Source organism: Onychostruthus taczanowskii, unplaced genomic scaffold (genome assembly GCF_017590055.1).
Source record: "Onychostruthus taczanowskii isolate IOZ18803 unplaced genomic scaffold, ASM1759005v1 scaffold1, whole genome shotgun sequence".
Lineage (NCBI taxonomy): Eukaryota > Metazoa > Chordata > Aves > Passeriformes > Passeridae > Onychostruthus > Onychostruthus taczanowskii.
Window position 1 is genome coordinate 30,781,974 of NW_024496525.1, and position 24,255 is coordinate 30,806,228.

Consider the following 24,255-nt stretch of genomic DNA (forward strand, 5'->3'; position numbering starts at 1 on the left):
AGGATGGAGACTCCATGGGCTCTGTGGACAACCTGTTCATATCATATAACAGACTGCCTACACCAGATAGTTTCACAGTTGATGCTGTAAGTGATTTGGGGTTTAAGTCATTATATAACACAATAACAACATTCAGGTGGCTCTGCCCTGAAGGTATGTCCAAACTGTCTGGTCAGACACAAGTTCATCTGCCACCATGCTCCCTTTATCTCTTCATTCCCTCTACAAAACATTGTGGTAGGAAACTATGTGAATTGCAAAATATTAATGTCAGGGAAAAACAAAATGACGCAGATAACTGTCTGTGGAGCCATACTCCCACCAGGCAGATCCAGTATTTTATTTAAGATGTTTTCTTTGGAAGAAGAACATGAAAGAGCAGCAAATTTTACCATTTCCCTCAGCCAGCCCTCAAGTTACATTCTAGAAATCAAGTAACTTGTGTGCCCTTTGTGCACTCTTTTCAAAGAAACAGCACTCCTATGATATTGCTACTAAAACAGCAGGCTGGCAGGTTTAACAAGTTAGTGCTTGTATACATGTTTTGGGAGATACCCACACCCAGGTAGCCTCAACCTGCTTACTAAGGTGATAAATACCTGTTACAAACCACACTTGAGTTTTAAAGAAGTACAATCCTCTTGTATCAGATTGTGAAATTTCCCCTGTATTTTAGAAATGCAAATGTTTTTTATTCTTCCATCCTATGCTGACTCGTTTTAATTTTTCCAAATATAGATCTTTGCTTCCCTTTTCCTGTGCTGGCCTGTTTCCTCTTACTGTCTACCTCTGTGCTTTTTTCAGTCTGGTTTCCTAAGGAAATAAGGTATGTGTGATCACACTGGGGCATTCTGAAGCCATTCCTCTCACCTGGTACCTTTTGATCCCAATAAAGTCCCTTCATATCCCCTTTACCAAATTTCTCTGAAGTTGTCCAAAGATACAAAGTTGCTACAACTTTTATTTTTAAAATGGCAGTGAATAGGAGACACCCATGGTATCACCTCTGCTAAGGGAAAGGCGGCAGCAGGAACAAAGCAGTCACCTGCTCAGCTGGCAGCCAGCACACACCCAGGCGCAAAGCAGACATTCCTCACTGTCCACAGTCATGCAGGGACAGTGGGACAACACTGCATGGAAGAGGGAAGAAAGGGAAGTGTGCAGCAGAAAAGAGAAGCTCGTGCAGTGGGAAGGGCAGGCAGTTATTCCACTGAGCCTAGTAAAGTTGATAAATACAAATTTACAGGAAGACAAATTTCACCAAAGTTCTGCTGTCTACAAGTCAAGGTGACACATTCTGTGTTCTCTGACACATTTGCTGCTGGGCCGTTGTCACGCCCTCCCTCCTGTTTTTACAACATACATACACACACTCCAGTTACTCTGTCTGCCTCTTGCCCAGCGATCCAATTCTTCATCACTCATCAACATCCACTGGACCATGCAGTGGGGCAAGACTCTTGGTTATCACTACAATGATAGTGATAAACCAAACTCCACTGGCTTTAAAGCCAGAGAAGCACAATCTGGTTACCTCTTACAGTGCCTGCAGACCTTGCAGAACAGCCTGTTGCTACAACACTGCTTCACACACCGTCAGAATCCTCTTCATTCCATGAACAAGGCCAGCCAGTTTTACAGTGGCTGGTACTGTTCTCTTATAACAGTATCACTTGCATTTACTAAAATGCCAAAAGAAATACATACATGAACAGAGCAACAAGAAACTCTGAGTTTTCTTGAGGCTGATTTTCAAGACAGAAGGTGGTAACCAATTATTAAGTTAAATGTCAAATTCGTAGTCTTTATTTGGTATATAAATGCTTAAAAAGCCTTCAAGCTTTCTGAAGAACTGTTGCACAAAGGTATCCATTTGCAGCCAGTTATGGATTTTGCTTCATTTTATGAAAGTTTTCTGACATATGTAAAAGAGCATCTGAGCACCTTCAATCAGATACCATGCTGACACTTAACAGAACTATGAATTTGGATAACATTTGGATTTGATAATTACATTCAAAACCCCTCAAAGGTTTAAAAGGACAAAAACATCATTAATTTTAGGCATAAACCAAGACCGAGTGTCTTTAGCTTCTTTCTTTATCTTGCTCTGTAACTGGCTTTATCAGTTACAGAAGAACTGATTCTGGCATTTGGCATTTGTACACTAGTCTGTGATAACTGCTTGAAAAATTTATCACCAAGCTGAAGGCTAATGGCATTGGGAAATGCTTTCCAGAAAAGTATCAAGTAGTAATTCTGATGTTGATCCTATTAGTGTTGCTAAATTTGCCAGCAGAAGAGCAAGGCACTTACCTCAAAATATCATCTGTGTTCACTGTTATTCTTTTTGTGTGGCAAGCCCCAAAAGCAAGTGCCACAGAGAAGGACTCAATCAGCAGCAATATGCCAGCTCGCTGATGAATGTTACCACAAACACTTAATAGCTGGCTATCTGCCTGCCCGGCCCATTCACTGCTTTCCATGCTTACAATGAAAGGACACCCAAGATAATACTCCAGGTTTGAACAGACAAGCACTGAGGAACACACAGATGGTTTCCAGTAGTCCAAGTGACAAAACACATTGCCAGTTTAACTGCTGCCAAGGCCACTGTGTGTTTCTGAGAACTAAACAGAGTTCTAGCAGGTGAGAGGAAGTAAGAGTTGGCTCACACACCCGAAGAAACACACCAAATGACTATTTGCTGTACTCATATATATGCAAGACCTTTCTTTGCCAAAGGAAAAACAATAGGTAAAATAAAAACCACATGCCAATCAGACCATGGTGTGTGCTAGTACTACAAGGGATGCATGTACAAGGAGAGGAGGCTTGCCTCAGTATCAGAGGGTGAAGCTCACTACCCAATTTCTCACTTTATTCATGTTACTGTCACTGAATGATTCAAAGTTGGGGAATGGCTCCTTGGTTTCTAGAACAAATTCACACAGAGTTTGTCTTATTTATTTCTTAATATTGAAGTTAATCTTGGAAGATTAAACTGTTAGTACTAACACTGAAGAAGAATGTGACTGTAAGTAGCACTGACTTCAGGAAAGCCAAAAAGTGAATTACTGTGCACACAAACCTGGTGAAGCTTCACAAACTGTATTATTTCAGCATACTGCTGTCAGGACACCGATTTTTTTTTTTAAGCAGGAAGAAAGACCGGACAAGAAGACCTGCACCTTTGTAAGTACTCATAAAGGCATTTCAGAAAACACCCAGCAACTTGAGATTCAGTTCTAGCCTGAGTCTCATGGGAGAATGAAGAAAGCCCTTAGAGAAACAGTGCTCCTGAGTGCACTTGGTAGTCCAGTATTTCATACTTCTTTCCAACTTGCCACATTTGTTTGGGAGAGGAAAAGGCATGTTTCTTTAACCTTTTTCTAAAGTTTTCCCTAAGATTCCCAGCTCTTTCATCAGACTAAATACCAACCATGGATTCCCTGATGGTCCATCAGCCTCTTCAGCCTTAGAACCATCACTGACTAAAATACTGAGCAGAAGTCCAACAATATCTGCAAGTTGGCACTTTCTGCAGAGACCAAAACAAATGGACCTTGCTTTTCTACTCAAATTTCACGAAGTTTTCAAAGATGGTAGCTTCTTTCCTCTTAAGTCTTGCTAAAAATCTGCAAAGAAAAGATTACTATTTCTGCTCTTTATAACTGTTGATATCCAATGCCTTCATAAGCTTCATCTTCAGTCCTTTTATTTTCCTCAAGATGATAGTACCCAGCCTGGAAGACATATGTACATCAAGCCATATACAGATTTTCCTTGGGACTGTCTGACATCCCAGACATTTGAGACAACTGAATAGGGAGCTACAGGACTATTTCAATCCAGGAAATTCATTCTACTCCTGAAGGAGTTCCTCCTTGTTCCTTCTCACCACGCTTCAGTCCATTATTTGGATCATCAGCCTTCACGTGGTATGTCAAACAAGGAACATTTCCAGGCAAAAGCCAGCTTGTCTATCCCCTTTCACCCCCTCCCACCACACTGTTCACCCAATGTGACTCCCATACAGCTGTGGCACTGGAGCCCCAGCCCAAGGCAGGGAGCAGGACAAGGCTGCAGAAGGGCAAAACAGCTTTCAGAAGTGAGGTGAATGTGGTGTGCAGCACAGCAACCATGGAAGTGGCTATACCACAGCCTACACCACAATAGAACAGGCTCCTCCAAAACAGATGTTAAAACTTTGTAAGAAACACCACAGAATGCAGTATCTGTTTAATTTAGCTTTATTCGTGCCTCAATTTTTCTGTATTCCTACTTCAGGGCCAGATTTTGCAGGTGTTGGAGAGGCCATTTAAGCCACAGCAAATGGCAATCACATATTGAAGCACATCAGTAATGGAAAAATTGTTTCAGGGGGTTTACATGAATCACTAGTTCCAAACAGTAAAATTTCAATTATTCAATTTTTTTTTATTCCATAACAACACTGTAAATATTGCTAAAATCCACTTATTTTACTGCATGATGAACAATCTTAACAGCATAGTTAGTAATTTTTTGTAGAATAGCCTGAGAATTACATTGCTCAGAAAAAAAAATTGTATTTTTCAGATGGTTTCAAAGTAGAGATTAAAAAAATCTCAAATTTGAGCTCACCCAAATTTTAATAACATAGGATGAAACTAAATTTCATCAGACCCAGCACCTCTTGCACATCCTAAGAAATAAAACAATTCCAATCTGATGACCACATTGTGCTGATATAAGCATACATATACTTACATTAATTAAGCCACCACTTACATCATCAATGTATGAGCAAAGTTCTAGTTCCTGACTGCATGCTTTATTTCATCTTAGAAGTAAAACTTAACAGGAAAGCTGTATAGTTGTTTTACCAATCACTTACTGTAAATGCATGGGGTTTTTTTTTCTCCAGATACACAAACTTTTCTCTCAAGTTACTATAAACACAATATGTGCATTATGTAATAAGACAATTTACACTTCACGCTGGTGCTGTATTTACCACACACCACCTCCTTTATTTCTAGAGCTTAGAGGTTTCCAGTAAATCCTTCTTGCCAAAGCACCCTACACAAATGACAGTAACAGGAGTGAAATCCACCTTATGATGCATCCCTTTTCTCTGCTTATAAATTTAGAGTAAAGTAGTTCAATGACACAAGTGTAGTGGATCGCTGTGACCAGAGCGGCAGCTCCACGGATCTGCTCTCTCCCATCAGCTCCAACAAACCCGGCTGGTCTCACCTCACTGACCTGATCCTACTCACTAAACCAGCAGGATCCCAAGACACGTAACACATTTATCACCCTGTAGATGAAGAAATTGAATCAACAAGGGTCGGGAGAGGCTGCTATGGCAGCAGAAGCACGGAGGGTGAAGGAGCGGAGCGTTTCTCCCGAAGCGGCTGCCGGCGGGGCACAGGCTGTGAGGAGCTGCCCACAGCCCTGCACCACATCCAGCTGCTGCAGAGCCGGCCTGCCCTGCTGCTAACAGGGAGCTCCATGGAAAGCTGGGTAAGCAAGCACAGCCAAATGACAATCACCTTTTGCCTGACACTTCGGTTCCCAACCAGATCAACACCATCAACTAGGAAATACAAGACTAAAGGGATGGGACAATTAGGTGAGCTACCAGTGCTACAGAACTGCACCTGACATTTTTTTAACAACACAAGGCTGCAACACTACACATATAAACACCCTGAGCTGTTTTTCAATTTTAAGAGCTCAGGTAGCAACAGCTACTTTAAGAACAGGTGTGGCACATCTTTCTCTTCACTTCCTTCTAAATGGCAGCGGGCAGGAGGACATTTTCTCAGACATTACTCATCCTGTTTCAAAACCTGCCTGGAGCTTGAGATCTAATTAAAAGGTCACTGAAAAAGTCAGATCTTTGCCGTAGGAAAAGGCCATGAAGACATGCGACAAGCAATTACTGTAACCAGGCACAAGAATCTTTGAGTAGCTCAAGCTACTCAGAAGCAGAGAAGAGAGGAACTGTCTTTAAATCTGCAGAGAATACTAACAAGCCCCATGCTAAGATTTGCTACACACTATACTGGACAGCTCAGAGTGCCACTTTTATTATTATAAATATTCTCAGGATTATAACTCTTGTTCACTTCCCCCTCTAAACCAGGAATCTATAGCCAAATGTATTCTGCCTTCCACTACTCATTCCAATACCACTGGCTGGCAACAAGCAAGAGGAAGACCATTTACAGCAACACTATTTTCAATGACTTCAAGTGCCAAAGGGCACTCCCAACAAAATTCAGGGCAAGCAGGGCATCAGGAGCATGGCCAGCTGCCTGCAACAGAAAAATCCCTGGGGTTTGGGGTACTCAGAAGGTAAGCACATCTCCAGAGGGCATATCAGGATGCTTCCTGACAAATTACTTCCTCAGACAGTATGGACAGAAAGTCGAAAGGGAAGAGAAATACATCTCAGCCTTCGGATGCATGATGAAAACTTCACACAGATAAGGCAACATGCTTCTAATTTCACTGTGCAACTTTTCCTTAACATGTGACACTGCCTCAGCATATTTTAAAATCTGTCTCTATCTATTCCCAGGCTTTCCATATAACACAGTTAAATTTTTAAATGGATAAAAGAAAGGTCTACATTTTTACCAAGAGTGACGAGAATCTACTGGAAAGCTGAGAAGATCCTACCCCTGGCCTTAGATGCAGCTTTCAAAAAATGGAGTCAAACTGTATGATAATAGATCATTAGCAGTACAGATTTTTTTTTAAAGTGCTTATGGCTAAAAAAAAGCAAAAAAATTTAATTACCAATGAAATAAACCAAGAAGCCTGCAGAATTCTGTTTTAGAATACTGCCTATGTACCAGCTATCAGTTATTAGCTTGCTAGCATCAGCTAATTATTCTGAAGTTTCAAACTGACCAAGACAATACAACTGCAATTAAAAAAAAAATCCATTTAAAACAGGGTTTGGTTTTTAAACACACAGTGAATATCCATGAAACAAAACATTTTGGATAAATGATAACCTAGAATTTTAGACATATGACAGTTTATACAGAATCAAATTTTTAAACTCTCCTTCAAATCAGAAAGTCATTGTTAGGGGAGGCAAATCTTGGAACAGTTAAGAGTGAATTTTTAAAATTTAACTGAATTAGAACATGACTAAAGAGCTTTAACATCGCATGGGTATGCAAAGCATACGGACCAGGAAACTAAAAATAGAACCCCAAGCCTCTTCCTAGAGACATTTCCAAGTCTCCAAGCATTATAAATTCAGCTTTCTCTAGTACAGGCAGGATGAAGATCTTCCTTCTTCCCTCCCCCTCATTCTGTATTTTTATCATGCTTTCCTATCCAAATTTTTGGTAATTTATGTACAGCACACTGAATAAGCTCTTTCCCCTTATCTCAGTATTTTGTGCATCAAAGAAGAGTTTTGGTTTTATTTAGTATTTATAGCCCATCTTTTCTTAACATCTTTGCCATGATATCTTTCAGAAATTCTTAAATCCAGCTTCTGGATCATGATTTTAGAAAAGCTCTCAACAGACTGCCAGCCCACATGACACACTGTTTAATGGACATGACTCTAGGCATTCCCAAACCTCCTGTAGGCTCCTGGAATCTTATATCCTCCATTCCAGTCCAGATCATAGCTCCTGTTACTGCACACTTCAGCATGATCAGCAGCAGGCCAAGATCCCTGGGTTCTAGCTGCTTCCTCTTTCTTACATATTCCTAAAGCCAGTAGGGAACAAAAATCTGTGCAATCACTGCACTCACAACTGCACATACCATGTCTAACCTCTGCGTCTTGTTCCTCAGCTTTTCAAGATAGGCATATCAAGGGAGGATCATCCCAGAAAGTTTTTATATCAGGTGCAGTATCTTAAAGCATTCTTGTTTTAAGCTTGTCATTTTGAACATAAGTTTTCAGTTTTGCACACTCCCTCTTACTTAAGGTATAACATTATCCACATGCCATCTATGTTTAATAAACACTACATCCATGAGCCTTTTGCTTTAAGATTTATTTCCACGCATTTAAGTGGAGAATTCCTTTTTTCTTCCTCATTTACAGTCCACCTAGACAGGTGTGTTGATTTCAAAACAGAAAATCAAGTACTAAGACATTCAGAACAAGCTTGTAGTAGGCTGGCAATCTCAAATCTTCATCTATACCTCAGGCTCCATTCTGTTGGCTTCCAACCCTTGTCTTTACACATACTTGGAAATAGCAACCAAACATTTGGAAGCTCCTATGCAACACCAGGGTGAGCACCTGCATGCCAGTACAGATGCAGCTGGAAAACCCTACTGGTGTAGATGTGCTTTTACAAGTTCCCATTTCCAGAGTAGGAATCAGTAAAGATGCATTAACTTCTTTCCAGAAATCTTCCAACATAGCACTCAACCTCTGAGGAGACTGCAAGCAGAAGAGGTGACCACAAACAGAAAACCAAGGAATTTCAGTCAATCTACAAAATATTTCAATCTACTTCAATGCAACTGCAAACTACTATAGACATTGAGCCAATATTTACACAGATAAAAGCCAAATGGATGCCCTTCTACTTTCTTACACATCATTTTAGTTATACCCCATTCCTTTTTCTTTTTCCATATAGAATTTAGTATTTTCCTTTACTAATTTGTCTCCAGTGTCATCTAAGTAAACCTTGGGTACTTTGCCCATTTCATGATTGTTTTAGCTCTTCAGTAATATTTTCCACTTGCATCGACTCACTTTAAAAACACCTTCAGTCCCAAACCACAATCTTATAAAGACTGTCAAACTCTTCATCGTTGATACTGTAGTTCAGACAAGCTAGGTTCAATTTTGATACTAGTATTGTGGAGCTGAGGCTATGTAATCCTTTTCTTCCATAAACTTCTTTGGAATTCTCTAATGTAAAAGTCTGGAAGAGCTGTCTATTTTTTCCCCCTTTACTTTACATAAGATACTCAATATACATGTCACTTAGAGCTCTTTTTTTTTTTTCCCAAGTGTCATGAAAAACGTGCTCAGTAATACATTATTCCTTCTTTAGACTGCCACTGTGAATCAAGCAAGGACATGACATTTACCAAAAATGTTTTTAATCTCTTGGTAGTTTCATGGTCTTTAACATACAGCTTCACTCTGATTCTCATGAGCAGGTACACACAGTGCAGATCTGTGGCAATGGTCTGCAGGACACAAACATCCCACAGCATTGGGGGAAAGATGACTGCTTATAAAACTTGCTTTTTAGTTCATCAAATTGTCTGTAAAGGAGTTAAAAAGCCTTGAAGACTATGCTTCTGGCAACTCTCCTACTGTTTATACTTTAATAGCCCCAATATTTCACTTTTACAATAATTTCTTGATGTTCAACTCTTGTTTCCTATATAATCTGAATTTTAAAACAAGCCCACAGAAGCATCATTAAAACAAAAAAGTCAAAATAACTAAAACCTAGCTCCATAAAATCTTTCAAAACAAGTATCAGCCACGATAAAAAAGAAGGAACAGTCACGTGTTAAACTACTCCACTGCATTATCTGCATGAGCAGCAAGGGTCACTTTGTCACTATGTCTGTTACTATGCTCAGACTGCACCACTCATTACTCTGACACAGGAACAAAAATGTACCTAATTGTTTAAAGAAATTTTACAATAGCAGAGTAGTTTATGTAGTTGTTGGCCAAAACTCACCCCTGACTATTCAGTATTTTAAAGGAAGGAAAGAAAACAGGAGCACTTAGAACTGTATTACACAAAATCAGAATTTAAGGAATTACTCTTCTGAAGAGCCACTCTCTAAAGGAATGCATTTTTAAGGAACCAAGAAGTCACTTTGGAATCTCACCTTTCTTGTGTGAACAAACTTTAACAACTCAAAACCGCAAGTTTAGTAAGAATCTTTGTTATCTCATGTGAGAAGTTCTTCTTTGAGTACCATCAGTTCCATTTCTCCTTCAAAACTTTCTGGACAGACATTTTAGTAAAAAAATCTCAAAGTTTACTTAAACGTACAGGAACTTCTGGAAGCACCAGGTAAAGACATCTGGCATGACCAATGTTTGCAGTATATTGACCAGTATCTTGGGCTTTAAATAATGTTTTTTCCACTTGTTTCTAACTCACAGACCTGCTTATTTTTTATTGCAATACTATAAATTTTAAAACAAATACTGTGACTCTCCAACAATCTATTTCTGGATATGTGTTAAAAGATTACAAGCAGACAGTGTTGATTTCCTCTTCCATGAATTGTTATGCACAGCTAAATTTATTTCCTTGCCAATTATTTTTTTTTATTATTTTTTAAACACAAAAGTGATAACAAGCCATCTCCACCCAAGTCCCTTAGAAAATGGAGAGGACAGGTTCTTAAGTGTTATATGGGACATGAGGGGGGAGGAAGAGATGAGGGCAAGGAGATTGATGTAAGAAGTAGGTCTTGCCCATGCTTTCCTCTTGCAGAAAGATAATCCATTATCTTTCACCAGCTGTCATCCACAGAGCTCTGAAGGTGAATTACTGGAGCACATTTTCCAGTGAGGTCTGTATTATTTATTCTGCAGTTATCAAGCATATACTTGAAGAGCGAGCTATCATTACCAACATGCACAAGAACATATTACAGCCACTGACACAAGATCATTGCTGCCCTGTGTGCACAAGTGTGCACTGCTGTTTTAAAGACATCACTGCAAAGTGCCTTCTCTAAATAGAACTAAGAAACGAAAAGTGAAGAGTCTGAACAATTAAATGAAAGAGGAAATTCAGGCATAAGAGGAGGGGAATGGTATTTCTCAGTAGTTTTAAGCAGCAAGACTAAGTCCACAAAAAAAGTTACTGTCATTATTTCACTATCTTCTTTTTCCCCATGGTACCTCCACAGTGTGCAAGCACCAAAGCGTCTGTAACGACTACACAACACTTTGAGACAAGTTTATTCTGTAAAATGAACACACATTATAAACAGCTCAGACACAGACACAGTCCTTGCCCCAGAAGGGCAGTGGACCATTGCATTACATAGTGCTCTCAATGAATGCCTTGCACATTATAAACAGCTCAGACACAGTCCTTGCCCCAGAAGGGCAGTGGACCATTGCATTACATAGTGCTCTCAATGAATGCCTTCATGACATAGCTGGCAATGTATGTTCTCTGAGAAGGGTATCTACCAGTCTTCCAGGCATTTAGGAATGTAAGAATTTTGAAGAATGTTATTATTTTGCCAGGGTTTTGCTGTAAGCAAAATACTTAATGACACAGATATAAATTCATTGTATGGAAAGTCAAGTGCCACTTTGGATACCTTCTAAGTACAAAACAGCACTAAAAAAGGATTAATTTCTTAGGTTTTGTCCCATTTGTACATTGTTATCCTCATCACTGATAGTACTATCATATACCAATGATTTTGAAACAATTTGAATTTGTTGTGCATTTTGGTTAGCTGAGTCTACTATGATCAATCAAGAATATCAGCATTAAAACCACGTTGCCATACGAGTAAGCCATGTAAGCCATATGAGTTCTCAGTTTACAGAGGAAACAAAAAACCCCAGCTAGTATCTCCCATTACATCTTCCTCTTATGAGGAACATTTGTTTCACCTTGCTGTTAGCAACTGCTTAGCCAGACTCCGTATAGTGTCAGATATAAACATATATTAGGAGCCCTACTAGATAGAGATCCTTTGTGATATGAGAACCTATCTAGTACAACAATTAAACCTGTCCTTTTCATAAAGGATGATTCAGGCTCACAGTCATGCAGGGAGGGCAGGCTCTTCTGACAGCTCCACAGAGGAATGCTTTAAAATACCCAAGTGCTATCAAGGCTAACTAGACACAAGGAAACCACACTTGAGAGACGGCACTAAACATAAAATATAGGTTCAAAGTTCTTAAAACCTGTTCTGGCAAATTCACTGGAACAAGGAAATTGGTGCTTTCTTTAACATGGAAGAACAACATGAACAAAATTCCCTTAATTTAACAAGCCTAGTTAAAAGCTTGTCAATACTTATGTTCAGACTGTGGTAAAATGCCAGCCAACCAAGGTGACCACCTTAGACTATCAAAAAACCAAGTTGTGTTAGCTACTTTAGCTACAGCAAGAAGATGCTATTTTATATACTGCTTTTATTCTGAGAAGTATGAAGAACAACTATTTACTCTTAGAGCAGCCATGATGTTAAATATATTTGCTGACTTGAAAAAAAATATACTGAACCGCAGAGTAAACACAGTTTGGAAAAGACTTCTGGACATCAGAATCCACCCAAATTACTCAAAGCTGAGATAACATCAAAGTTCAATCAGGTGACAAAGGCCTTGTCCAACTGAGGTTTGTTGCCAGGATCAAGAGCCTTTCATCTTTCTGGGTGACTCTTCCAGTGCAAGACCATTGTCAGGAGGAGTGCTTTAATTTTTCTCTCACAGAGTCAGAATCCTCCTTGCCATAGCCTGTGTCCTCTGTTTGTCCTTGGCAGTGCACCAAGGAAGCATCTGCCTCTCTCTGTTCTCCCTAACCACACGTGTGGCAGTGGAGGATAACGATGAGATTCCCCTTCTCCACGCATCCAGGCTTTTGCTGCATCTCACGTACTTCAGCCCTCAGCCACATCAGTGGTTTACTCCTAGACTCACTTCAGTTGCCCAGGGTTTTTTCTGTACGGGGAAGCCCTGAACTAGGCACAGTACAAGAGAAATGGCCTTGGAAGTGCGGTGTAAAGAGAATAACAACCACTTCCCTCAGCCTGCTGGCTATATTCTCCAGATGCAGTCCTGCACATAGGCAGCTTCCATTTCTATAATGATGCATCACTGACTTTTTAAACTAATTGTATACCAGGATCCACAAATCCTTTTTTGTAAGGCTGCTGTCTAGATGGTCATTCCCCAACTTTTGCAGCTCCACGTAGCAAGACTTTGCATTTGTCATGCTGAATTTTGTCATGTTTCACAGTGTGAGGGAAGTATAATGCTGTATACCAAAGGTAGAGGAATGCAGTATCTGCTATCCCCACCTTCAAAACATGCCTCAAACATTAAACACAATCTTTATGATGTTTAACACTACCCACAAGAACAGGAAGTCTGTACCTAGACAACCTACAGCTTTGGTTCTGTCAGGATAAACCAGGGCAACTTCTCCTGGTCTGAGCCACTCAAATGCATGCATACCTTTAACACTGATGAAAATTACTGCAAAGCCCTTTCCTAAGGGCAGTAAAAGCTTCTTCACAAATAGCTTTTAATTTTCTTAATTAAAAATCTCCCACTTCCCTCCTTCACAAAATGTCAGGGCTTTTATCTTCACAATTCACATCAGAGTCAAACTTCAGGATGCACAAAGATTGATAATTTCTAGCCACAGATGTAAACCTGTCTAGGTCATGCCTACCAGGGTCAAGCCTGCCCAGTATAGCCCTGTTGGTACAGCACTACATCCAACCCAGTAAATCCTGCTGGCCCACAGTAGTAAATACACACTGATAACCAGAGTTCAGTTGCCTTAATAACCAGTAAATATTTCTAGGGTAAGATAAAGACAGTCTGTGGGTCTGATACAGCCTCCAGTTAGGCATCCCCACACTGTTGTCCCACGTTATCTGGAGTACCAGGCCAGAAAAACCACAGTTTAAAAACAGCTGTGTGTATACTGACATTATTCCCAACTTAAATATCAACTGTTCAGGAAACCAAAGGCTGAACTAACTAGTAATGGAAATCTTCAATTACATACCAGAGTAAGTTAACACAGTCAAACTTAACTCTATGCACTGATATGATGCCACATGACCTAAGGTGTTTTGCTACAACCAGTTAAAGCTGGTCTGGAAGGAAAATGTGTGTGCTTCTTCCCTGTGACACAGCTGACCTGCAAGTTCTAAGTCTGCTCTGACAGACAAAGTGCTGTGAGTTTAGGAAAAATACCTATTACCCAATAAAGGCACAAATATTAAATACCACAGGCTCCAGTCTTCACTCTGCACTTACAACCCAACACCTACCAGTTACTCCACTATGAAGTCTAGATCACTTTTAGCCTCTTGTACATATAAAACTTTTCTTCTCACAGCCTCCTGGAAGAAGTCCCAAGATTCTGAATCACAAAAATGTCTTTTCCTTCAAAATGTGTAACTTGAGAGCATTCCAGTGCAACAATGCCACCCTAAAAGTAGCCACTGATAGGGAGAATGAGATTCCCTCCTTGGCTTCAAGAGCATACAAACTAAAAAGAAAGAAAATGTGGTCAGATATTACGTTCCCATTTCATGCTGACATAATGCAAGCAATCACAGACTAGACACAGAAACATAAATCCTTAATTTAAAAATGTCAATACAAACATCTTACTCAAGTACAACTAACTACAGGAAAAACACCTAACAACAGGAAAAATTTGCTTATTCTTCTTAGAATCCAGAGTCCAAAAACTAGAAGCCTGTAGAACAAAGCCTGCAGAGCTTGCACACTGGGTGTCCATAAGAGGCAGACCACAGCCATGCAGTCATGATACACAGAAATGGGGGCAGAAGGAACAACACATGACAACCTAACTAATCCTACCAGAAAAAGAGCTAAATCTAAAGACTAAACACACATCTTAAAAAGCAAACCTTTGGGAACATATTTCAAAATTATATAACAGGATCTTCATGCCTGGAGTCACCTTCCTGCTGTGCCTTAATTACAGTAAAATAAAAGGCACTCCAAACATTCCAGCTTCCTGTATTGATAATCCAAGTCACACGGGCAGCAAGAAGGCTGGCAGCACATTGAAAAGCTCCATGAAGAAGCCAACTTTTGAGGAAGGATGTGCAAAGTGAAGATCAGAGAATCCACGTTATAAAAACATCAGAAATCCTGAGGTGTACAAGGCAAATGGAGACAATGCTCATCCACTCCCAAGGTACATGTCAAATCTCTGTAAGAAGTAGAGGGGGGAACCAAGGACAGAGGAATTCCTCAAGAGTAGGAAAAAGATTCCAGATGTCCCATAAGTATTACCATGCAATTATTAGAAACCTTGTCCTTCCTCAAACGAGGACAGAGATTTCAAAGGCATACAGTTTAGTTCTTAGGCTAAGGGACCATTACTGACAGGGAAATCATAATATACAACCCCACATATTTCTATAGTGGTTGCTGTGCTTTGGTTAAAGTTATACCTCCTGTAAAAAGAATTAATCTACATCCCATGAATTACACAGTCCCAAATAAAAGTACAATATTGCCAGAACAGCTGCAACACTTCTTCAAGACTGACTTCCATATACCTACTCAAATGAGTTTAAAACAGCTGTCATTTTACTTGTTATTCCACCTTTCATCAAATCTTTTGATGACAATTAGAACAACACAACTCAGATTTAAGCTGAATTAAAAATCCAGACAGATTTTTGTATTGACTTTTCCAAAACTCTGAGCACGCATATCTTACTAAACTGGCATAAACATTCCAAGCAGGACTTGACAAAGCAATTATCCATGTTTATTTTTACGTTGGAGAACAATTAAAAATTATGAAAAGAATTCGGGATATATTTGAAATTGGTGCTGCTTCTGACCTCTTCTCGGCCCTTTGGGGAAAGGCACCCATACATATTCACCCTTCAATGGCACTGCACTTAACAAAATTAAAAACTATACCTCAGACTTCACTAATGCACATCTGATTAATAAATTCCAAACAGTTTCAATGATTTAATACTTGGTAAAGATATCCCCACCATTTTCTAAAGCTCAGACTCCTTTACAGATGTCTTAGGTTGGGTATCCAGAGGAACTAATCACATTTGAAGCTTTAGGCCATGGTTAAGTAGTAACACTTTTCAGTGTTAAGACCCTGATGACATGAATGATAGAAATTAAGATCTCAGGCACTTCAGGATGCCTAAGGCCTCAGCTGGAAATGATGGATGCACACACTTAATCTGAATGCACTCTAAGTATATCTCCAGACATGATTACTGAGGTCTATGCAAAATCAGGGCTTAAGAAAACAGAGTGTAGTTTCCTACTGAAGAAAGCTACATTCATTATAGTGAACAAGATCTTTATAAATGAAAGCCTACATTCTGGCAATCTGCATATGCTGATGCAAAAAATAGACAGGAAGCTTTTAGTGTTAGGAGACAGCCAAAAAATTAACAGATCACATTGAACCACAGAGCAAATGTACATAAAAATTCTCAGACCTGGAGAATATTTTAAATTAAATCCCTTTTTAAAATAAATAAATAAATAAATAAATAAAATGCAAAACCCCCTAGCACTTCAGTGGGATATAACAGTGAGCATGACACAAGCCCTTTGGTACATCAAGAATACACTGGAACCCTCAAGCTTACCTCATGAGATTTAGGAAACAAATGCCAACTCTATTTAAAGTATTATCAAAAGCAAAATTATATTAAACAGCTTTAACAAGTCCCTTCTAGTTTTCTAAACAGTTTATTTGTGGTCCATTGTCCTATTAATTTTTTCAGACTTTGGTAATGAAAATGATGAACCCATAAAATTTTTCATAATCCTAGGCACTGCATTCTGTTAATGGCACAGACAAATTTGCAATTTTTAAGTATTATTATTCTTCCTTTTTGTAATACCCATCTTAAACCAGCTTGCATGAATTGCCTCAAATTACATGCAAGAGAAAAAGTGTAACTTTTTATAAATTTAAAGAATCTGTAGTCTAACATTCCCAGCTAATCTCAACTACAGATTAACACTCCTATAACCTAAAATATTAATATACAACCATAAAGTAGAAGTAACTTGCTAAAAACAGCTAATGAAACAAGTATTTGCATTTCTGATTCCCACAATTAAAATCATGTGTCCTAGTAGGTGTGGAAGAAACTGACTCATTCGCACACATTAATTGTTTGCAAAAATAGATTAGCTCAACTTAATTTCATAAAAAAATTCATTGTACTAGATCTGCTGACTAAACTGACTTTCCAGACATTTCCACTGATAATGTGTAACTGTGACGACTGTGCAAGTTTTAAGGATGCAAATTGAGTGATTTTTTTGCAAAATATTATATCTTAATATTATCTGTGAAAAATCAATATGAAAATAATTTAGATTTGCAAGTGAAACAAGACAGAAAAAAGTTAGATTTATGGATGCTTATGAAATCTGCATTATAATGTTACACTTTATCATGTACCATCTCGAAGCTACTAGCTGCACACACATTTTCCTGTATGAAGACAAACTTATCAGTGGCTTATTTACCCCCTTCTGAGTTTTCATAGATAAACAAAATTAAATGCAAAATATAGATCACAGCCTTCAATATATCACATAATTCCTCAAGTCCTAACTAAAGACTGGTGCTCTTTATTAGCACCTTCATCCACAGGAGAAAAGCAATACTGAGTTCCTTCTATGGGACAAAAGAATCTTCACCCAGGCCATCTGTCACCTTAACAGCACGTGCCAATGGGCCTCTCATCCTCCAGACCCTGTTACTTTGCCACTACTAAAACATGACTGCAACATTCAGTCCCAATGCTTCACAGCACGAAGTTTTACAGAAAAAGTCATGAAAAGATTCTGTCTCATTCTAAAAATAACAGATTAAAAGAGATGTCCTGTAAAGAGTCCAGCATCATACAGCAGCAGGATTTTAACCTGCCCTCATGTCACTAGCCCTGACTACAATGCTGTCAAAGCTAACATGGAAGTTTGGGCTACTTCAACATGAATTAACCCTAACACACATCTCTGAAAAGAACAAAACCAGTTTCATCAAAGCAGAAAATGCAGGAAACTGGCATTCAGCAGCCAGGGTCACACTATTCTGCCAGATGACCATCATGACCTTGTTACAGAAGGTGATCCAAGCTATGGTGCCCCATCTATGCCCACAGGAAAGCCTTCAGAAGCAGGGAAGAGTTCTAGCAGAATCCACACTGCACAAAAAACCCCATGGTCACCAGCACTCACCTTTCCAGATCATCTGCAAGGCACCTGTAGCTGTACCTTGCCCCAGTGCGCCCTCAGTCCACACCCTCCTGCCACTAGCTCTGGTATAAGGGATCATAACAGGCTTTGGTGGATAGAGGATGATGTAGAGGAAACTAAGCCAAAATCTTGAAATTCAGTTTTCTTGTTCATCAGCTGTCTTCATTATCCAACTACTGTCACTTCACACTCGTGCCCAACAGGCTTATCACTCCCTGCACAGCTTCTGCCTGCACAGAGAAGGACATTATATGAGCTGGCAGAGCCTGAGGCCCCTTCCTAGATTTTTACGTGTATTTCTGCAAGCAGGGGAGGGAGAGGAGTGCCAAAGGGAAGGAAGAGAGGAATTTAAGCCCTCAAGTCAAGAGATATGACATGTTATCAAGTGACAGTTTTTCCTGGTATAACCCAAAAGACCAAGAGATCTCATAAGCAACCCTAAAAGTCTAAAGTCCATCAGCTCTGAGGTCATCTCAAAAATACCTGAGGACAGTTCTGCCTCCTATGCTAGCAGCACACTTGCCACATGTTGTGCCCCTGCTCTTACCCAGTACTTTTTCTAGTACAGCAGTACCTGTGACACAGGACTAGGTCAACCCTGCAGCTAGTTTAGAAGATGCTCCAGTGCAGGCTGGAAAGACCCTTTCTCAGGCTCACATGTACACTTCTGAACACAACTGCTCTCAGGCTGAGAGAACAGGCTCTACACTGTTCTGACTGAAAGGCCACCCTGCAAGGTTATCCCTTCCCTAATTAGGTATTTTTTTTTATCTGAAAGGTTAAGGTGTCTCTTTAAGCAGAACTGAAAGGAGGAGAGATGAGGACTCGGAGTCAACTTACAGAGCTCACAGAGCCCCTCCAAATGGCAAGATCCAAACTTGAAGCACCAGTCCCAACAGTGACCTAAAGTTGTGAATCACTTTACCAGCACAGCAGCCCTTCCTGGTCAATGCTCTGTGTATGATTTTTTCCATCTGTGGTCCACACTCAAGTGTAACAAATATGTACCCGAAAGTGGCAATTCAGGGCTAGGCTAGAGGTTGCTTTGAGCATTCTGTGTGTAAATTTTTTCTCTCCTCTAGTCCAGACTGGGAATATATTGATGTTACTACACCAGCATCCACTGCCTACTATGCCAGACTATCTTCAAGAGCTCAGCAGCAGGTGTCAAGCTGGCCTACTTGTGCTAATCATGTGCATCTTCCTCATGCTCCCCACAGCTTCACCATCCTTAGAGTTCCTTTCAGTAAAAAAGCAAAACAAACACAGAGACAAAAAACTCCACCACCACCATGCAAAAGCAGAACACCACTCTAGGTGGGTAGCAGACCTTGCACAAACTGAGAACACGGAAGGTAAGTCAGCATTCAAACTGACAGCTCACAAAAAATAAGGAGAAACAGTCCACAGAAGTATCTTGTGAGCCTGCGTCAAACAAAAACAACAAACTACTGAACTACTCTGCCATGGGGTTTGAGGTGCTGCCACAGAGAGAACCAGCCACTGCATAGCTGGGAGTGAGACAACACTGAATGAAGTGTATGGGGCACGTGCCACCCTGCCTTCTGTAGCAGACCAGCAGTATGAAACAGGGTCAGAGGAAACAAAGGCTGAAGAAAGAGGCTGTGCAGGACCAGGATCATTTTGAATACCAATAAGGCCCATTCCTGAGACTCTCCTCTGAACATGTACAACTACTGGCTGTAAACTGTGACAAGCAGCTGTCCAAAAATGGAGCAGCCGGTTGCGCCAGTCCCTGGTGACTGGAAGGAAGGGGCAGTGAGCACCAGCCAAAGCCTGCTAAGATAACTCCTGAAAAACAAGGTGATGTCAAACCAGCACAGAAGTGATGCCAGCCAGCAAGGTGCCCTGCAAGCAGCCACTCTAGCACAGGGTTATGCAAGACTTGGATGCCTCAGTATGAGAGAACAAGAGGCTCCATGGGGAGGAACATGCTGTACCTGAAAGCAAAAGGACAGGTGGTGCAGACACCTGAGCTGTGACTGTGCTGCTCCAGCACTCTTGCAGTTCTCTCCTTGTCAGGGTAAACAAGGGACAGCATTTTCTGCAGGAAAAGTCTCTTGGGACATTCCTCTGCAGTGTATGGACAATACACACTGCAGCACCCATAGTCCATCAGGTAAGTCCAAAGTCCATGCAGACAGCTTCAGGCAGTCCCACTTTCACAGAGGAATGAGAAAAGCCAACTAGAATAAACAGGACTCCCCACTATTTCTCACTCTAGGAGCAGCAGATGAAGCAACAGTTTAAAAGACACTAAACACAGACTTGGGAAGTTCTTTCTGAACACGCAGACAACATGTGTCTGTTACCTAACAGACTTTGATTCAATTCCCACTAAGAATACTGAGCATTATTTCAATATCTATTGTATAAACAATATAACAGTGATAACCAACTGGGTGCGAGCTTATTCAACGGAAGTTATAAATAAAAATAACTAAAAGAAAAGGAATTTGGACTCCTCACTTGCAGTTCAGCTAGCTCTTCTCCAAAGACACTTGGCATAAAGAATGTGTATTATACATCCAGTATAGGGAAAGAACAGCCTTTTTGAAAGCTCCATTCACCATGGGAAAGCTATAATTGACAAGGTTAAAATGGCAGATTCTTACAAGATTTGTAAAGCAATGGAAGCCACAAGCTGCCTCAAGGCAAAGGACCACACCCTGCACTCTTCTATGGTTAGCAAATAGGAAGAAGATTTAAGCCTGTGGCAGGCCTACCAGGAAGCAGCAGAGGAATTAATAGGACAGAAGCAATGGGATGCACCATTTGGAGTTCATCAGCCTGCACAGGTAGGTGCAAGGCCTCTGCAGATGTTGAGAGAGGAGGTGGCCTAAGTCTCACAACATGAACGTGGAACTTAATTTTTAAATGGGGAGTTTTCTGGACTCCCCATTTCTCCAGCATCCACCAGCTACAGAGTATGAGCAGCACCATGCTCTGTCAGAAAGCAGAGATATCCATATCCAGCAACTACAGCACACAACTCACAATCCTCTCCGCACCCCACAGCCAGGAAAAAGCCCAGCCTCAACTACCACGCCTGAACTCTATTTTCTCTAGCCAATGAAGAAGGCAAGCAAGTCCATTAGCCACCCTGAATCATTTCAAGGGAATTTTACATGTGTGATACCTCACACCCAGTTTTAAAATCACAATTGTGAAAAAAATGTTTGTTATATAGCTCATGTTAATTCAAATTTAATACCTATGCAGCTTATTTCCATTGTCAGTGGTAAGTCTCCATTTTGTCAAAAGGAAATTCCTTCTGTCTCCAGTTGATAAAGAAACACTGATCTTCAAAGTATATCCCAAATATTTAACTACACTCTCATACTTCTACAGACACATAACAGCACAGAAAACTTCTGCACATTAATCCAGAATATCTTCTAACAGCAAATCAGGCTGTAATTAAGACACATCATGACATAAGGAAGATTAGCATGTTTGGCATGATATTTTCCTTATTAGCTGGAGGCAGAAACAAGTTCCTTGTCAGTGGAAACACACTGTGAGGGCATTAGGACACAGATAAAAGGTGTCTCATTGCTGGCATTTACTTGTTTTTAGCAGCTTGAAGGAAAAGAAGGAACTCACAGTATTAACTGTAATTGGTTTTAAGGGTATCCCTTGTTGATGGAACACAAATATACAGTCCAGACTTAGGTCCACCCCCTTACCATCAAGAGCCTGGATTACAAACTTTTATCCCTACTCTGCAGCACCAGATGGTAGCTCACATACATTTCAATTATTTATTGAATAGGCACTTTGTTATACCAGGGTAATCCCACACTGCAGTAAAACCTACACACTGTTTTTATTGCGAGCTACACTTTTCATCAAGTCAGTAACCTTTTCACATTCAGTGAACACAATAAATAGAATTAAAAGAAGCAATTTTATAAACAATTGGATAATCGGCCTCTCCATCACACAAAAAATGACAACGCTGGGATCAGTGAGTAAGACACAACCACCAGCAGTGCTATAGAAAAAGCATATCATTCTCTGGCCTGCCCCAAATCCTTGCAACTTCAGTTTTCAAAGTATGCTGCACTCTGATCTATCACACTTAACAATTTGCTGGTGCTCACTCCTTCAAGCCATCAGCTTGAAAACAAAAAACCCTGATTGCTCTTTGCAGAAGACATCCAAAGCTCCCATGACAAAACAAATAATCAATGTTCCCCAGGCTGCAGCCTTGCGGGGCAGATGTGATAAAGTGGTTAATTATTCAGTTGGCAATCGCATTACTGACGTCAATAGAAGAGTCCAGGAAGTGAATCCTCTTAGTTTGTTAGTGTATGACAAAGAGTGGTGGTCCCCACTGAAATTAAGGAGAACCAGCTGTCCCTTCATGTTAGTGCTCTGGTCTCTAGTGCTAAAGACACACATTTGCATTTACTGAAGTAAATCTGCCCCTCCCTCTCCCTTAGGAAATCCTTTGTTTTGTTGGTTGGGGGTTTTTTTGTTGGTTTTTTTTTGATATTTTAAGAGTGCTCTTTTAAAGCTTAATTAACTGTACATGCATGGAACAGCTGATAAACGGGGCAACGTTCTCGTGAGCAGTGATCACTTCTGCCTCCCCTTCAATTCTTATTCCATGGAGAAGTTAAGTCACCTTCGTCATACATTATTATTCATAACTTACTCAGCTGAATAAACCAGTCAGCCACCACGGCCGTTTTAACATAAATTCATTTAGACATGCAGCAGGGAAGGATCTCTGCTCTCCACATACCTCTAGTCAATAGCCTTAACTAACCAACATTGGATGGAAAACTTTTATCCTGAGTGCCATCAAAAGTATCCACATCTTCTTTTGTCAGCATGCTCCGGACTATTGGAGGTCCCTCGTTATCAGGCTGCTTAACAGTAGGGAACCATTAAACAAAGCTCTTAGAAAGGCTGCCTAGAAATACTCTGTCCTTGGGGGGGGCATGCCCAAATTAAAAAAGACAGCATGATGAACGGGAACTGTTGTTTCTTCGAGCCACACGCACACGCCCTCTCTAAAGCAAGGAGCCGGCACCAGAGCAACATTTCAAAGCCTGAGCCTGGTGCTCTCCCCTCCTCCCCTCCCCCAGGTAGGAAACCCTCCGAGGAGCACTGGATCAGCCTGACGTTTCGGGCTAAGCCGAGCACGGTTTCAGGCCAAGGACACTCCGCTGCCGCTCCTGCTGCCGGCTGCCAAGCGGTTCGCCTGGGACCGAGGGAGGAGACCTGGAGGGTCAAGGCCCGGCTGGCGGCGGGGGTGTTCCCCAGGGAGGCGCCGCATCCAGGGGCGGCGTCTCCGGCCGCTGCCGGGAGCGGCGGAGGGAGCGCGCTGCGGGGCCGGGCCGCCCCCGGCCGGCCCGCCGCCCCTCAGCGGGCACCGCGCGCGGCCCCCGCCACCCGGCCCCCGCCCGGGCTCACCCCACTCGAGGAAGTCGGACACGTATCGGTCGCGGCGGAGCGGCGAGTCGCGGCTGCACTCGGCGTAGACGCCGACCAGGAGGTCGAGCAGGGTCTCCACGCTCAGCACGCTGTCGTGCCGCTGCGGCCCGTCCAGCACCAGCTGCTCCAGCCGCTTCAGCCGCACCTTGGCCGACATGGTGCCGCTCGGGCGGCGGGCGCGGGGCGCGGACGGGACGGGGCGAAGCGAAGGCCCCGGGGCTCAGCCGCTCTCAGCCGCTCCGCGCCGCCTCCCGCGGCCGAGCGGCTCCTTCCACGGGCTCCGCGTCGGGCACGGACGGTCCATGGGCCGGACCCGGCCACCCCCCGCCCCGCTCCGCTGCGGCCTCGCCCCGGCGGCGGGGAAGGGCCGATGCCGCTGCCGATCCCGCTCCTCCTCCCCGGGCCCGGCGCGTCCCTCGCAGCGCCTCCGGCCACGCCCACCGCGCGGCGCCCGCGCGCTCCGACGTGGGCAGGGCGGCGCGAAGCCGCGCAGGAAGCTTGGGCCGGGCGGCGCCCCGTAGCGGCAGATTCGCCGCGGAGGGTGCAAGCGGTGGCGTGGCCTGCGTGTCCGCGTCGGCACTTTCGCGTGTGTGTCTGTCTGTCTGTCTATGAGTTACCCCCAGTGAGGAGGTTCTTTGGTGTCAGACCTTCAAGCACCACAGAGGAGCCCTAGTCAGAGGGCCAGGCAGGGTCCCTCACGCACGGACCCGCTGGCACTAAGGGGTTTCAGGCAGGCAGCACATGGCGGTGTTGGTGTCAGCCTATGTGCACAGAGCCACAGGCTCCTGGAATGGGTCCGGGAC

At 41.9% G+C, this 24,255-nt stretch overlaps 1 protein-coding gene across 11 annotated transcripts in view; it reads right to left on the reverse strand.

Moving 5' to 3' along the window:
* CDC42BPB (CDC42 binding protein kinase beta) overlaps positions 1 to 23,876 on the reverse strand; it is a 91,462-nt gene extending 67,586 nt beyond the window's left edge. For all 11 annotated transcript variants that reach the window (XR_005952260.1, XM_041399258.1, XM_041399176.1 and 8 more), the window contains exon 1: positions 23,432 to 23,876. Coding sequence is in view for 10 of the 11 variants with exons in the window: in XM_041399258.1 (XP_041255192.1) it covers positions 23,432 to 23,609 (178 nt within the window). In the remaining variant the exon portion in view is untranslated. The remainder of the gene's footprint in view (positions 1 to 23,431) is intronic.
* Positions 23,877 to 24,255: the final 379 nt, after the last annotated feature.